This window comes from Tasmannia lanceolata, unplaced genomic scaffold, assembly GCF_043159265.1.
Source record: "Tasmannia lanceolata isolate RefF3 unplaced genomic scaffold, GAP_Taslan_0.1 ptg000024l, whole genome shotgun sequence".
NCBI classification, from domain to species: Eukaryota; Viridiplantae; Streptophyta; class Magnoliopsida; order Canellales; family Winteraceae; genus Tasmannia; species Tasmannia lanceolata.
In genome coordinates, this window is record NW_027518701.1 from 8,283,309 (window position 1) to 8,300,414 (window position 17,106).

Consider the following 17,106-nt stretch of genomic DNA (forward strand, 5'->3'; position numbering starts at 1 on the left):
AATGCCATAGAAGCGAACCCAAAGGGCTTCCTTACCTTGGATAAAATCCCTAGACCAAGGGGAGAGAGAGAGAGAGAGCAGATGACTGTCCAAAGCCACAGAGCCTTTTGCAAGGACTTGATTGGCTTGAGATTCAGATTCGAATGTAAAGATGACTTCATTCTGCGACAACAGGGAAGGACAAGGTAATGATGGGATTTCCCAGAACGCCCAAGCCCACTTCCAGAGCTCAAGCAGGGTTTTAAAATGGTTTAACTTTTTCCCTATCAAGCAAGCTTTGAGGGAACCCAAATGCACATCCAATTCCCGACCCGAGATAGATAAGAGTCGGATCCCCAGGTAACGGTGACGAGAGATTTTGCCCGTATCTGCCCACAGATCATCCTCTCCGCCAGGGGATTCCTCATTTTGATGAGGAACCCACTTTGAGGAGATTCTCGTCCTATTATACCATCGACACCCATCCCGCCATCTTAAGTTTACATACTTACAAGGGGGGCAAAATCATGAACTAGACCTAAGATCACAATTATAGAAATGCCCCAACGCCTTCCTTTTCCTATCACAAAAAGAGTGAGAGGAAGAGGAAGGGGGCTGAGGGCATCTTCTACAACTACTCCGCCAACCAAAGTTGTGATAGTGGCACCGCGGGCACAGCCAATCCTCCCTTCCTTTGCCATTGCTCTCTTCTCTGGCCATTTTTCAAAATTATTGGATAATATCAGTAGTGACAGCATTCGATCGTCAGGTATGAAACCAGCCACTACCCCCTTGTACCCAGATACAAAGCTCCATCCAGTTTATCTCTTTATGTCTTTATGTATGTGTATATGCCATAAGGGCATAGTGATCATTGTACTTTCATCTCTTTAATATAAATACTTGAGTGAAGGGAAATAGCCCTAACTTATTATCTTCTTCTATTCTTCTTCTCTCAACATGTGGAAATACTCCAAAACACTATGTTGATCTTGCACCCATTCCTGATCCATCATTGTCCAACAACAAGGTAGAGGATTTTGCTACTACCATGACAAGGATTATTGAGGAAGTGAAGAAGAATCTTGAAGAAATACTGAGAAGTACAAGCAAGTAGCCAATACTCATCGCCGGATCAATATTTTCGAGTCAGAGTCTTACTTTGTCACTTCTCATGAGGATCTTCCCACAATTCTTCATTCAGATATCCCTCTTCCTCGTCTAGTTCTTCCAGACCCTATACCTTCTCCTCCTTTTGCCGGTACCTAAGTCTACCACTATATGTGTAGGGGTGTTCAATCGGTTATAACCAAATCGAAATAACCGAAATTTGATAACCGAAATAATTTCGGTTATCAAATTTCGGAAATCGAAACCGAACCGAATTTTAGGAAAACTGACCCGAAACCGAACCAAATAACCGAATAGTGATAAAAAGACAAAAAAATCTATTTGGACGGTTTGATCGGAGGGCTATGATCAATCTATCGAAATGGTATTTTAGGCACAACCTATTGAAGTTGTGATCAATCAAATGGACAGTTTGGATCATCCTACGGAGTGCCCATACACCATTTTTTGAAAAAAATAATGTTTATTTTTTGTTAATTTCGATTATTCGGTTAACCGAATTTTTTTCCCAAGATAACCGAAACCGAACTAAATTAACAGAATTAACAAAAAAATAAAAAAAAAGAAACCGAACCGAATTTGCAAAAAACTGAACCGAACCGACCGAATCAATTCGGTTCGGTTCGGTTAAAACTGAATAATGAACACCCCTATGTATCTGAGCCCTCTTCTTCATTATAGGCCCTTGAGGCTCACCTACTAGCTCCTATGAAGACATATTAGCACTGGTCGAAGTCTGGAGCTCATCATCCTCCGCCTGCGACTTCTCCATCTTAGCTAGAGATCACGGCCTCCACCTCTTAGGTTCCTATTCTTCCCTCTCCTACTATTACTTCAGATTCTCTCATTGCTTCTCATACTCGTTCTCATAGTATTGCTTATCCTATATCCTCGGTTATTTCATATGACTCTCACTCCTATGATTCAGAGTTTTGTGTCTTCTTTGTCTTTTGTTTCTTTGATACTAGCAATGTCAACAACTCTTGATCATCTGGGTTGGCGTGCAGCCATGGATCTTGAGATGGAGGCTCTTCAGGCTAATCATACATGGGAGTTGGTTCCCCTTCGTCCTAGGGCTTGGCCTGTCGGTTGTTGCTAGGTTTATGCCATCAAACACTTTCCTGACAGAACTATTGAGCACCTTAAGGCAAGTTTGGTTGCCAAAGGTTATACTCAAACATTTGGAGTTGATTATAATGAGACATTCTCTCCTATCGCCAAGATCCCCTCTGTTCAGGTTCTCATCTCACTTGCTGCTAACCGAAGGTGGCACCTGCACCAGTTAGATGTCAAGAATGCCTTTTTACATGGTGAGCTTAGTGAGGAGGTTTATATGGAGCAACCTCCTCGGTATGTTGCTTAGGGGGATATGTCCTCCTTAGGGTGTTGGTTGAGGAGATCTATATACGACCTCAAGCAGTCTCCTAGAGCTTAGTTTGGGAGCTTTAGTGACGCTGTCATGCGTTTTGGCATGAACCAATGTGTTGTTTATCACCCTGTCTTCAGTTGTCACTCTTCTGCTGGTTGAGTGCTATTGATAGTATATGTTGATGACATTACCATTACAAGCAGTGATTCATTGGGGCTGTACAAGCTGAAGACCTTCTTGCAGAAAGTGTTTTCAACTAAAGACCTAGGCCTTCTTAGGTACTTCTTGGCATTGAGGCTGCCTATTCCACTAGAGGCATCTCTCTCCCACAGAAAAAATATGTGCTGGACCTTCTTGAGCAGACAGATCATCTCGGAGTGAAACCTACTTCTATTCATATGGACCAAAATGTAAAACTTCTTCCACAAGAAGGGGATTTATTATCCTGTCAGATATAGGAGAATAATTTTCCTCATCATCCCTTCTCTCTAACAGGAATTATGTAAGACATTTACTTTACCTTTGTTAGTGTGTTAGTGGTACTTAGGGAAGCTAAGTTTAGTTAAGAAAATTTAATCTCGGATTTGAAGTGCAGCTTAAATATTAGGCCTTGTATCTTCTTCATTTAAAAGCCATTTTGGTGAAATTTGAAAGCTCTTGAGTAGTATAACAATTTGGGCTTCTGTCTTTGCGTGTTTGACATTAAGAGAATAATTTCTTCTCTTGAAACTCAACTTCTCCCTCCAACCTAGTTGGTTTCATTCCAACAAAGTGGTATCAGAGCATAGGTTGAAGGTTGATCATGGCTTCCAACAACATGTTGCAACCTCAACCTCCTCGATTCAACGTCAAGAACTACAACCAATAGAGTATTCAAATGAATGTGTTGTATGGATCTCAAGATCTATGGGAGATTGTTGAGACCGGCATTGAAGAACCGGAAGATCAAGCGGCTCTAACTCCACAACAACTCAATCAGTTGAAAGACAATCAGAAGAAGGAGAAGGTTTTGTTCTTCTTCTATCAAGTGGTGGAGGAAGTCATCTTTGAACAAATTTCATCGGTGACTTCGACAAAAGAAGCATGTGATATACTATACATTATACAAAGAAGAAGACAAACTAAAGTTCAAGAGATTACAAACTCTTAGATATGATTTTGATTAATTAAAGATGAAGGATTCAAAATCAGTTGAGGATTTTCAAAATGGTGTTATTTCTCTTGTAAATCAATTGAGAGAAAATGGTGAAGACATTTAAGATCGAAGGATTGCGGAGAAAATCCTTAGAAGTGTGACTCAGAAATTTGAATATATAGTTGTTACAATTGAAGATTCTAAGGATTTAACTTCTTTATCCTTAGAAAGTTTATTGGGATCACTCCAATCCCATGAACTACGAATGAAGCAATTTGATTCTTCTCCTCTAGAACAAGCTTTTCAAACACGAGTCTCTTTTAGGGGAGGTTCTAGAGGAAGAGGAAGAGGAAGAAATTCTTTTTTTGCAAGAGGGAGAAATGGTGGAGGAAGAAATCAAGAATAAGAAAAGGATGGAAGTGGTTCTTCTACAAGAAGAAGAGGAAGATCTCTATCCCAAGTTCAATACTATCATTCCAAAAAATATGGTCATACTATGAAGTATTGTAAAAGAAGTTGGCAAAAGAATCTACTTTCATGCAGGGGAAAGATGAAAATAAAAAAAAAGACACTCTTTCTTGCTTGTAATGTGATAGAAGTGGCTCTTGATGAGGCATGGTATCTTGATAGTGGTGGTTGTAACCACATGACCGACAACAAAGGCGTGTTTGTAAAGTTGGATGAACCTCTCCAAAGTGGCGTTCGAACGGGTGATGACAAGAGGTTCTCTGTAAAAGGAAGTTGTGATATTCTCATCTAAACAAAGAAAGGCGTCAAGCGCATCTCCAATATTTTCTATGTTCCTGGTTCAAAGCACAATCTCTTGAGTGTTGGGCAACTTTTAATGAAAGGGCATGATGTTCATTTTAAGGAAGATGTACGCGAAATCAAAGACAAAAATAATTTTCTCATAGTCAAGGTGATAATGACTCAAAACAAGATGTTTCCTCTAAACTTTTAAAGTGAAGTTCTTCCTTGTTTCAACTTTCAACACCATTATCTAAGATACGTCATGGTTATGGCGTCTTCGCTATGGTCACTTGAGTTTTAGCACTTTATCTCTAATGTAGACGAAGCACATGGTGAAATGCATGCATAACATCGACCACCAAGATCAAGTATGTGAAGGATGTGCACTTGGAAAGCATCAAATAGACTCTTTTCCCATTGGAAAAGCTTGGAAGTCATCAAATCCTCTTGAGCTAGTGCATTTGGAGATAATCGATATTTTCTCACCTTCATTGATGATTACAGTAGAAAGACATGGATTTACTTTCTTAAAGAATATCAGAAGTCTTTGGATATTTTAAATTTTTTAAGAGCTTGGTAGAAAAGCAAAGTGGGTTTCATGTTGAAAACTTTGCGTTCCGATAGAGGCCGTGAATATGTTTCTGATGAGTTTGAGAATTTCTTGAAAGAGAATGTGATTCGCCATTAACTTATCACTCGGTACTCACCTCGACAAAATGGAGTAGCCGAAAGAAAGAATCGAACGATTATGGAATTGTCTAGAAGTATGTTGAAAACCAAATGGGTGCTTAATATGTTTTGGGCGGAAGCCGTTGCATGTGCCATCCATCTTTTGAATAAAAAATCATCAAAAGGTATTCAAGGTATGAGTCCTCGAGAAGTTTGGGGTGATCATAAGCCTTTTGTTGCTCACTTGAGAATTTTTTGTAGTATTTCCTACTGTCAAGAAGAAAGTTGGATGATAAAATGCATTCTTATTTGGCATCGTGAAAGCTCAAAAGCATACAAGTTGTACAATCCTATCACAAAGAAGATTATGATAAGTAGAGATGTGAAGTTCAATGATGAAGAATGTTGGGATTGTAATCAAAGTAAAAAGAAAAAAGAAGTTTTTGTAGATACGGATGAAAGTAAAGATACCCATGATGGTGGAATTGAAGGAAATGAAGAGGAAATGTCTCCTCCTAACTCTCCATATTCTTCGGCTCCATCATCTTCATCGTCTTGAACAAGCTTTGACTCTCGTCCAGGAAAACAAAAAACATAAGAGAAATCTATAAAAAGTCTAGAAAAATTACTGATGAAGAGTTATCAAATTTTGCTTCATTTGCCGATGCCTGTCCAATTAGTTTTTGAGGAGGCATATCAAGAAGGAAAGTGGAAGAAAGCAATGGAACAAGAAATCTCTTCCATTCAAAGGAACAATACTCGGGAGCTAACAGAGCTTTACAATGGTAAAAAGTCCATTGGTGTGAAGTGGAAATGCAAGACAAAGTTGAATGCAAATGGTTAAGTTGAAAAGTATAAAGCTTTCTTAGTAGTAAAAAAGTACAAGCAAATGTATGGCATTGATTACAAAGAAGTGTTTGCTCCCATTGCTCGTCTCTAGACGATTATGATGGTTCTAGCTTTGGCGGCACAAAAGAATTCGGAAGTTTATCACATGGATGTAAAATCGGCATTATTGAATGGGTTTCTTAAAGAGGAGGTGAATGTTGATCAACCTCCCAGCTACATAAAGAAAGGCAAAGAAAGCAATGTGTGCCGATTGATGAAAGCTCTATATAGCTTGAAGCAAACACCAAGGGCATGGTAAAGTCGCATTGACGGATATTTCACGAAGAATGGTTTCAAAAGGTGTCCTTATGAACACACCCTCTATATCAAAGAAAGCACCTAAGGTGAGTTTTTGGTTGTTTGTTTATATGTTGATGATTTGATTTTTACCAGTAATAGTTCAAGCAAGTGTGAATAATTCGAAAGAAATATGATGCAAGAATTTGAGATGACCAACATGGGTTTTACATCTTTTGTTGAGCTAAAACAAACCCTAAACTTTTTTCATCCATAAGAGAAAAACTACATGGAGAAGGAGAGAGAGAGATCGTGTTTTGGGATCAGAAAGCGTGAATCGAGGTAAGAACTATGTTCTTGGTTTATTTTGGTATTATTGGATATGTGATTGCCTATCGTATGGCATAGAGTAGAAACTATTTGAGTGATCTCGGATTCCTTGGGGTTTATATCATCTCCGATCCCCATCGAACCCAAGATCAGATTGTTGTAGCCATATAATTGAAGTTTCGAAAGGCTTTGATCAAAAAGTGAAAATTTAGTTGCAATAATTATTTGTAGCGATTCAGAACGTGAAATCGGGTTTGATAGATTCCCCCTGTGTAAGGAGTCCATTTGATCCGACCTTGTGATATCTGGAGTCCGAACGAAGGAGATGAATTTCTGAAGTTTTGGAGAAATCGGGTAAAATCTGGAATTCTCGCTTTGAAACCCAGCCCGCACTTCTGACTCCTGATTAAGGGTGTTCGGGAGCCCGGGCGTTGGGTTCGGGGTGTCCGAACATGAAGGGAACCGAAACACAAGAGTTGGATTTCCTTCGAAAATTCTCAGAGATGTCTGAAGTGGCTTTCCAAGGGGGTGTTCGGGGGTCCAAAGGTTTTGTTCGGGCGTCCAAACCCGCTGGGAATTGTGAAGTTGTTTTAAGATTTTGGAACTTGAGATTATTGTCTGGGATTACTTTCAAGGGCCCTTAATTGATGACTATGGTCTGTTTGGATTAGGTGTTTCACTATCAGATTATTTTAAGGAGAAACATTCGACATAAGGTATGTAATAACGTATTATTCTGGGTGAACTGTTAATCTCAATCCATTCGACTACAGTATCATCGAATATTAGATTCGTGTATTTCTGTTTGTTATTGTATGGATCTAGCGTGACTCTTTTTGTAACCCTATGGACCCCCATGACTTCTATATTTATCATTGCTTCGCTTGTTGTTCTTGTATTGTTTTATTTCGATATACATGATATGAACCTCTGAACCTTTGAAACCCCTATGGAACCTTTTGCTGAGCTTTCTCCCTCACATTATGGACTCTTTGATATCATCTGTTGTGGACTTTGGCACTATCAGTTTTGGACACTTCTGTGGAGGCTTAGATTATTTCTTGACCCTGCCATATGGGGGTAAATTAATTGGCAACTCTAGACACAACCGTGGGGGTAGTCCACGATGACTCTGACCCTACCATATGGGGGTAAAATAATTGGCCCTATTGACAGGTATCTGAACTTTAGAGGAACTAGTTCCAACAGCGTGGGCAGTCGGTGTAAGCAATAACACGTCTTTTGGGCCAGGTCGATGAGCTAGAAGTGGATTTTGTATTCTAGACCTTACACTTTTGATACTTTTGGCACTGACCAACATTCTGACATTGCTTAGTTCCTATTGTACCTTTCTTCAGTATTCTGTATTGATATGTATCTTTGGTTATTGCCTTACCCATTATTTTGTAGGAGAAATCCTTATTTAGATTTAGTTGCGATTATTCGACCCTTATTGAGCCTTGGCATGCTTAGACCTACACTTAGAGTAGTGCTTTATTATGTACTGAGCTTTTTAGCTGACTGTGGTTCATAATATTTTCTGATTTGATCCCCATGAGGCGAACGAGGAAGAGGAGGCTTCGATCTCTGAGGATCTTTGCGTCAGACAAATTAGATACTTTATTTGCTTTATTTTCAATGAGTATTAAGAAAAAATGTATTAGACTGCTTAATGTTTATTTTGATTTAGTTGTGGGGAGCGTTGAGATCTTGATTTGATTATGTTAAACACTTGTTATTGGAGGTTTTGATATTTTAATTATGAAACGCCAGATATAGATCTGTTATTGCTTTGTAGCCTTGTATGCTTGTCGGATTAACCTTGCAGGTGTACCGCGCTGTCATGGCTTACGCAAAGGGTGTGGTTTGGGGCATGACATTGGTATTCTCCATTTCATTCTTGGCATTCAGGTCAACCAAAGAGATGGTGGAATTTTTATTTCTCAAAAGAAGTATGTAAAACATTTGCTAAGGAGGTTTAGACTGGAACGTGCTACACATATTAGCACACCTATGGAAGTTGGCTTGAAACTATGCAAAAATGAGGATGAGAAAGGAGTTGATGCAACTCTTTATAGAAGCCTAGTTGATAGTCTCATGTACTTAACAGCCACAAGACGAGATCTTATGTTTGCGGTGAGTATGATTAGTAGATTTATGGAATCACCAAAAAGAAGTCATTGGGAAGCCGGTAAAAGTATCTTAAGATATGCAAGTGGAACAATTGATCATAGGATGCGTTATGGAAGATTTGATGATTCAAGCTTAGTAGGTTATTGTGATAGTGATTAGGGTGGAAGTGTTGATGATAGCAAAAAAGTACTTTCGGCTATGGTTTTAACATTGATTTGGGTGCGATTTCATGTGCATCAAAGAAGCAATCAGTTGTTGCTCTTTCAATGGCGGAAGCAGAGTGAATTTCATTATATTCGGCGGGTTGTCTAGCTCTTTGGTTACGATGAGTGTTTGAAGAACTCAAACATCCACAAGAAGGTGATAAAAGTTTATTTTGTGATAATAGTTCGACGATTTCCCTCACAAATAATTCAATTTTTCATGGTAAAAGCAAGCACATAAGGATCAAGTATCATTTTATTCGAGACTTTGACTTGACTTGCCCACATTGAAAATCTCCTTTGTGTGTGTTAATGGCACATGGACTTAGTTTCTTTGTTTTGGAATTATGTAAGACATTTACTTACGGAGGGTATCCAGGATGATGTGACGTGGTGTTTGTTATTTGCAGATGACATAATATTAATTTACAAAACCAAAGTAGGAGTAAATGCAAAGTGAGAGTTATGGAGAACTACTTTGGAATCCAAAGGTTTTAGACTGAGTAGGACAAAGACTGAGTATATGGAGTGCAACTTTAGTAATATAAGGAGGCGGGACGAGGATATAGTAAATATGTCTGGACAGGAGGTACCTAAGAGGGATATCTTTCGCTAGCTTGGTTCAATTTTACATAAGGAAGGACAGATTGAAGAGAATGTTAACCATAGAATAAGAGCAGGTTGGTTGAAGTGGAAGCTTCTCCCAGGAGTTTTGTACGACCATAAAATCCCTACCAAGTTGAAGGGAAAGTTTTAAAAGACAGTTGTGAGGCCAGCCATGTTGTACGGCTCAGAATGTTGGGCCACCAAGAACCAACATGTACATAAGATGAGTGTAGCAGAGATGCGAATGCTTAGATGGATGTGCGTCCACACAAGTTTTGATAGAATTAAAATGAAGACATTCGTAAAAAAGTGGGGGTGGCACCAATTGAGTAGAAGATGAGAGAGCACCACTTAAGATGGTTTGGACATATCCAGCGTAGGCCTTTGGATGCTCCAGTGAGAAGAGGCAACTCGTGCCAAGTTGATGGAGTAAACAGAGGTAGGGGCAGATCAAAAATAACTTGGGTAGAAAAAATGAGAAAAGACTTGATGGCTAGGAAAATAACGGAGAACATGACCTTGGATAGGAGAGAATGGAAGAAAATGATCCATGTTGATGAACCCAACTAGTGTCAGGATTAGAGTTAGTCAATTTGAGCCGGGTAGATTCTTTCACATTCATCATGAAAATTTTCTAAAGGATTCATTAGCTGACCCCAACTGGTTTGGGACAATTGAGTTGAGTTTTTACTTGACTTGCCGACATTGGAAATCTCCTTCGTGGGTGTTAATGGCATAGGGATTTAGTTTCCTTATTTTGGAATTATGTAAGACATTTACTTTACCTTTGTTAGTATGTTAGTGGTACTTAGGGAAGCTAAGTTTAGTTAAGAAAAGTTAATCTTGGATTTGAAGTGCAGCTTAAATATTAGGCCTTGTATCGTCTTCATTTAAAAGCCATTTTAGTGAAATTTGAAGGCTCTTGAGTAATATAACAACTTGGGCTTCTTTCTTCGTGTGTTTGACATCAAGAGAACAATTTTCTTCTCTTGAAACTCATCTTCTCCCTCCAACTTAGTTGGTTTCATTCAACAAGAATGACAAACTGTCATCCTTGGCTATCATGAATGGTGTCTACTCAAGATTGACTATTCTCAAAGAATCTAATATGTGAATAAGATCAAAGCAGCACTATTCATTAGAGAATGACTTTGGCTTCCCTACCACTTGTTGAGTCCAAAGCAGCTAACATCAAGAAACTCACAGAAATGCACACAGGAGAAAGTGCAAACTCCAGTGTTTTACATACTCGTATATCCTTAGAGGAAGTATAAGTGCAGACACTCCTCAGAATACAAGTTTAAAAATATAAAAGAACAAAAAAGAGATGAAAATGGAGAAGAAGAAAAAGAATTTGTTCTAATCTTTTTAATGTATAAGAGGTGGAAACCCCTAAAAAAATGAACATAGAAAAACTCAAAGACTTGAATATTCACACTAAGTTCTAGGACCCTTTCTATACGTATCATTTAAAAAACTCACTTCTAATAGAAGCTTCTGACGATGACTCCTAAAATAAATCAAACCCTTGGACATATCATTGTTTACTTTTAGTTCTCTAACTAATGCCACACACAAAAAAGAATCCTATTGAACAACTAACTCTTTCTTCAACCTCTTTTATTCTTCATGTAACTATGCAGCCATGTCTATGATCCCGCAACCATATCTGTTAGCTAACTCTTCTAGTCGAGTGCCATAATTAGTGATGACTTAGAAGTTCTTCTTATCGGATTTCTCCAATGAGTTTGTGTTGTTCTCGTTCTTTTTGTTTTTGCCTTTTCTTCATACAATTTAGGAGTGTAGTTTAGAGTGTCTATGTACCCGTAGAGAATTTGGATCTCTGTATACTATATTTTTTTTGAAATGGCTAAAATAACTTTTTTTTTTAAATGGCATCTCTGTATACTATATTCAAGGGTAAAATAAAAACAATTAGCAATATTTTGATCTTACTTGTTACTGGGGTTTTAAAGTTAAATAATTCAAAGTGGCAGTTAAATTGTCATCATTTGAACTTTTCATTGTGAATTAGAAATATTAAAATTATAATAAGCATTTTCAAACAATAATGAGATCAAAACAATTTTTTTTAAAATAATTAAATACTTAAATAAAAATATTAATGAGGCAATAATAATGTTTTATGGCGCAAACAAGTCGCATCTCTCTGTTTTATGCAACATATAATAGCATTTTTAATAGAAAATTAATTTTTCTAAAATGAATGTTGACAAATTATTACCTGTAAAATTTATAAAAACTAGGCAATTTATGTTATTGTTGAAGTCAATGACACTGGAGAGAAATAAATTGATGTTTTTACTAATATGTAGAATAAAATAGATAATAAATGCCATGTTATCTTTAGTCACTCATTATTTTTAGCATGATGATATCTTCTTAATGGTTTGTGCTGTAGTACTACACTCCAAAAAATGACTAGTCGAATATAAATGGGCAAGACAAAGCCAAGTTAGCAGAGTGTTTGGTTCTTTTATTTGCATCATATAATGCTAAAGAACTAATTTCACAATAAAAAATTTATTTCATGTTAACTACGCATTTTGGTTGTCCATATGTTTCAATTACAAGTCCAATTTATAATAATCTCATAGACTTGTTAACTTTTATTTTTTTCATTGTGTTCTCTTTGTTCTTTTTGTAGAATTGTTTGTGGTTTATTTGTGTGGAGAAGACTATGGACGCATTGATTCAAGTTCTTGTAAAGATAGCAAAGTGTTCCTGCGAACCTCTTAAGAAACGCATGGACTATTTAAATGATTTTGAAGACAATGTTGAAAATTTAAAAAGACGTGTCCAAGAACTTGTAGCGAGGAGAAACGTTATACAGAAACGTGTAGATGAAAGATGCTCAAATGGTGATGTGGTCACTGATGATGTTCAATTGTGGATCGATAGAGCAAATGAAATGATATTGGAAGCAAATCAGATGGAAGTCAGTGGAGGGGAAAACATGAGATGCCTCATGGGGAGGTGTCCGAATTGGCGTCGACGATATAGGTTGAGTAAACAGGCAAAAGATAAGGTAGAAACCATTACCAATCACCATGAAAAAGGAACATTTGAGAATGTGGCAACATCCCCGCCACGTCCAAGGGTGGAGTTCCAACCTACTCCTTCAATTGATACTCTAAAGACAGTAAATTTGTCATTGAAGAAAGTCATGGATGCCCTAAAAGATGAAAATATCAGAATGATTGGTGTATATGGCATGGGTGGAATTGGAAAAACCACTCTTGTGAAAAATGTAAACAATAAATTGAAAGGGACATCAGCTTTTGATGCAATTGTGATGGTAACTGTGTCTAAGGATGTAAAATTAAAAATCATCCAAGAAGAAATTGCAAAGAAATTGGGAATGGAACTCAAAGAGGAAATTGAATCCACTAGAGAAAGTGAACTAAGGAGAAAATTAATGCATGTTGAGAAGTTACTCATAATCTTGGATGATTTGTGGGAGAGATTAGATACAGTCAAGATAGGAATTCCCTATAGTGCTGAAAATAAGGGGTGTAAAATTTTATTAACATCTCGAAGCCTAGATATATGCCGACAAATGGGAAGCAAAGATAATATCCACGTAAATTTGTTGTCAGAGGATGAATCCTGGAATTTGTTTAGAGAGAAAGTGGGAGATGTTGTTGATTGTCTAAGCCTGCAAAATGTGGCAAGGATGGCTGCTCAAGAATGCCGTGGTCTGCCATTAGCACTTGTTACACTTGGGGGAGCACTAAGTGGTAACAACAATTTATCAGTCTGGGAGAATGCAGTAACCCAACTGAAAAGATCAGACCCTATATATATCGAAGGCATGGAGAAGGAGGTGTATCAATCCCTCAGAATAAGCTTTAGTCATTTGAAAACTGAGGAGCTAAAGCAATGTTTCTTGTTCTGTGCTCTATTTCCAGAGGACTTCGAAATTCCTGTGGAAAGGATGATTAGATACTTGATTGCTGAGGGAATCTTGGAGGAGTTTGAGAATTTAGAGGAAACAATGAATAAAGGACGTGCCTTAATTGAGAATCTCAAGTCTTGCAGCGTGTTGCTACAGAGTGAAGAGGAAGGGGAGGTAAGGATGCATGACATGGTACGGGATATGGCCATTTGGATTGCATCCAAAGAAGGTGACTATAAGTTTGTGGTGAAGGCTGGATTAGGACTTGAAGATTGGCCAGAAATGGAGAGGTTACAAGAATGTAAGAGGTTCTCGTTGATGAACAACAGAATAAGTGAACTTCCAGATAGAGTGGAATGCCCCCAGCTTCTAACATTATTGATGCAAGGAAATAACAATTTGGCAGAAATACCCGACAGGTTTTTCGAAACAGTCAAAGATCTCCGAGTTTTGGATATAGGTTGGACGGATATTGAAAGGATACCTCCATCTCTGGCATGCCTTCAGAACCTTAAGGAACTCTGCCTACGACGTTGTTGGTCTCTTTCGGCTGGCTTGTCACATGTCGGGGAACTGAAAGCACTAGAATCCCTCGATCTCTCTGACAACACTTTCAGGCAACTGCCAATGGAAATTGGAAATTTGACAAATCTAAGGCGTTTGGACTTATCATACAATGGAAAACTTGAAGTTATACCACGAAATGCAGTCATACGTAGGTTGACTCGTTTGGAGGAATTGGATATGCATGGAAGCTTTGACAGGTGGGAGGTTCAAGGAGAAGGAGAGGGAGAGGGAGAGGCCAGCAACGGCAATGCTATGTTGGCAGAAGTAGCGTCTTTAAGACGGTTGACTAATATGAGGGTGGAGATAAAAGATGCCCACCGCTTTACCCAAGATGACTTGTCCAGATCTTGGACACATTTGAACAAATTTCGCTTCCACCTTCAACTTAGCGCATGGACAGATGCACCAATCCCTAAGTGGGTAAAGTTTCCAGGAGATATTAATCGTGAGATAATCATTAATGGTTCCGCACCAATCCCTAAGTGGGTAAAGTTGTTATTCCCTCAGAGTACTACCCTAACCATAGGATTCCACCAATCGTCAAAGAATCTTTTGGATTTGGATAAGCATGGATTTCAAAGTCTGTTATTTATTTACATCAAGAGTTGTGATGAGATGGAATATCTTATTAGTGGGAAGGATGTTCCCGAATACGCCCTCCAACATTTGCAATATTTACAACTTGAGGGACTTGAAAAGTTAGAGAAGGTAGTGTCTGATTATGAATCGCTTCCACTCCCAACTCTTGCAAACCTCACCAGAATGTCTATTTGGGATTGTCATCGTCTAAAGCATGTAGTAATCACGCCCAATTTATTGCAAAGAATGCAGAATCTCGTGGGACTCTCGGTTGGGTCGTGTGAGAATGTGGAACACTTGTTTGTGGCGCCAACAGAAAATAAACCAGTGCTTCCTAAACTTCAAAAGTTGGATCTATTCAATCTACTAAAGATGGAAAATATGTGGATTGGATTGCCAACACTACAAAACCTGACTCAACTCAACATCTCTGGGTGCAATGGGTTGAAAGAAATCTTTTCTTCCGCTCAAGTGAAAGGCCTCCCCAATCTTGCAAAACTCTCAGTTAGATTTTGCGGGGAAGTGAAGAAGATAATTTCAGAGGGGGAGGAGGTGATGGGGCATGAGAATGCAATGCTACCTAAATTGAGATCCTTGGAATTAATACGTCTACAAAAGTTGGAGCATTTCTATGTAAGGCCACTTGCTTTGCATTCCTTGGAAGCCACTGAAATAAAGTTATGTCCAAATTTGAAGAAGCTACCATTTGGAGGGCCAGAAAGCGTGCCGTCTCTGCAAAAGATTAAAGCAGAAAGGGGGAGGGGGGTGGCCGGGAAGGATTGAAGTGGGAAGAAGAAGAAGACAGCTTCAAGGCTCGTCTCCATCCACGTCTCCTCTATTGAAGCTCCTCTAAAGACGAAGAGGAGGAAAAAGAAGTACAGAACGAGAAGGTGGAAGAAGAAGAAGGCAACATCAATTAAAGCTGAAAGAGATCAAATAGCGAGGTGTAGGATCATTTAATGGAAAGTCTCTCTGAGCTCACCCTATGGCATTCTTCTGTCTTTTCCTTTAAAATTTGTAATTTTATGGACGGGCTTTCTTTTGGTTTTTCCTTTTGAACTCTGTATTGTAATTTTAAGGAGTGGCTTTTTTCTGTTTTTTTCTTTTTAATTCTGTACATATATTAAATCTGTAATGTAATTATAGCCACAGGCTTTTGTCTACTTTTTTTCTTTTTAATTCTATAATATATAGGAGTGGATTTCCTCTGGATTTGTGTGCATGTTGGGGTAAAATGCAAATTTGTGTGCATGTTGGGGTAAAATTTTCATAGAAAATTATTTCATGAAAAAAAGATTTCAAGGTTTGTTTATAATCTATCATTTTAAGGTCAATGTGTTGGTTTTAAGAGAGTAGGTTCTCTGGGGTCCAAAAAGAACTTGAGAAAATTAAAATCAAAGAAACAATTTCAATTGAAAAAATTTCCGAAATAACTAATAACATTTTACCGTGAGGCTCTCGTATAGACCGTTTGAGCGATGTTCTACAAGATCAACGGTCGAAACCAAATCTTGCCAACTAGGAAAATAATTAAATAGTGGATAACGACTCTCTATTCACACCCAATCGGCCCAACTGATACTCTCAGCTTTGGGGTCCTTATATAAAAAGAATGTCCATTCAGTGGGTTGGGATCATCATATATAAAGATGATTTTTGGGCACAGCCTATTTAGGCACCATGACGATCGAGAGTTCAAGATGACATACACGATCACTCCCATGTCATTTTTTTCACTCTTTTGCGAAGGGTTGAGATTAAGTAACAAAAAAGAGAGGTTTATTTCAGGCCACCCACTTAGGTGCGAGCAAGGTGGAACAGCCTCTTTGTTATTAATATAGAAGAGAAGTGATATCTTCACAACGTTTCCTTAAACATTGGCTGTTTCGTGTATTGCTTATGGGAAATGATATCTCCACCCTCTTTTACAGCATTTTACCATCTTCTATTTATTTTTTTCAAAATGACTACATTACCCACCCCTTTTCTTTCGCTTTTTCTTAAAATGACAAAGAAAGGGATACAAAATTTAGGGGTCCAACTGGGGTAGTATAAGGTTAGATAAGTAGATTATTCAAAAAGTTAAGAGGTGTAGGAAAAATAAATGAGGTGGTCGTGATACAAAATACCGTAAATTAATAAATAAAGGGAAATGTTATCAGCACTTCTATATTTTGATGAGGGCACTCCTCACTTTATTAAAAGTACGGTATGGACCGCACCATAGGATGATCCAAACTGTCCATTAGATGGACCACAGCCTAAATAGGTTGTGCCCCAAAAATCACTTCCATAGGTTGATCCTAACCCTCCGATCTGAATTTTAGAGGGCTGATCCGAACCCACTATAGTTCGGAGGGTTAGGATCAAACTATGGAAACAATTTTTGGGCCACAACCTAGGTTGTGGTCCATCTAATGGACGGTTTGGATCATCCTATGGTGCGGGCCATACCGTACTTTTAATAAAGTGAGGAGTGCCCTCTTCAAAATACAGTAGTGCGGATAACATTTCCCTAAATAAATGATGAAGCAACAAAGCCGTCAAATACCAAAAAGAGAGGAAAGAAAAAGAAATTTTACTAATTCGCACTTCTTTTACAAAGTCATTT

The 17,106-nt window shown here is 38.2% G+C and overlaps 1 protein-coding gene across 1 annotated transcript in view; it reads left to right on the plus strand.

Annotated features, from left to right (window-relative positions):
* Positions 1 to 15,278, plus strand: part of LOC143856982 (disease resistance protein At4g27190-like) — a 63,825-nt gene extending 48,547 nt beyond the window's left edge. The window contains exon 10 of the mRNA XM_077367264.1: positions 12,099 to 15,278. Coding sequence (XP_077223379.1) covers positions 12,132 to 15,278 — 3,147 coding nt within the window. The 5' untranslated portion in view covers positions 12,099 to 12,131. The remainder of the gene's footprint in view (positions 1 to 12,098) is intronic.
* The last annotated feature ends 1,828 nt before the right edge of the window (positions 15,279 to 17,106 follow it).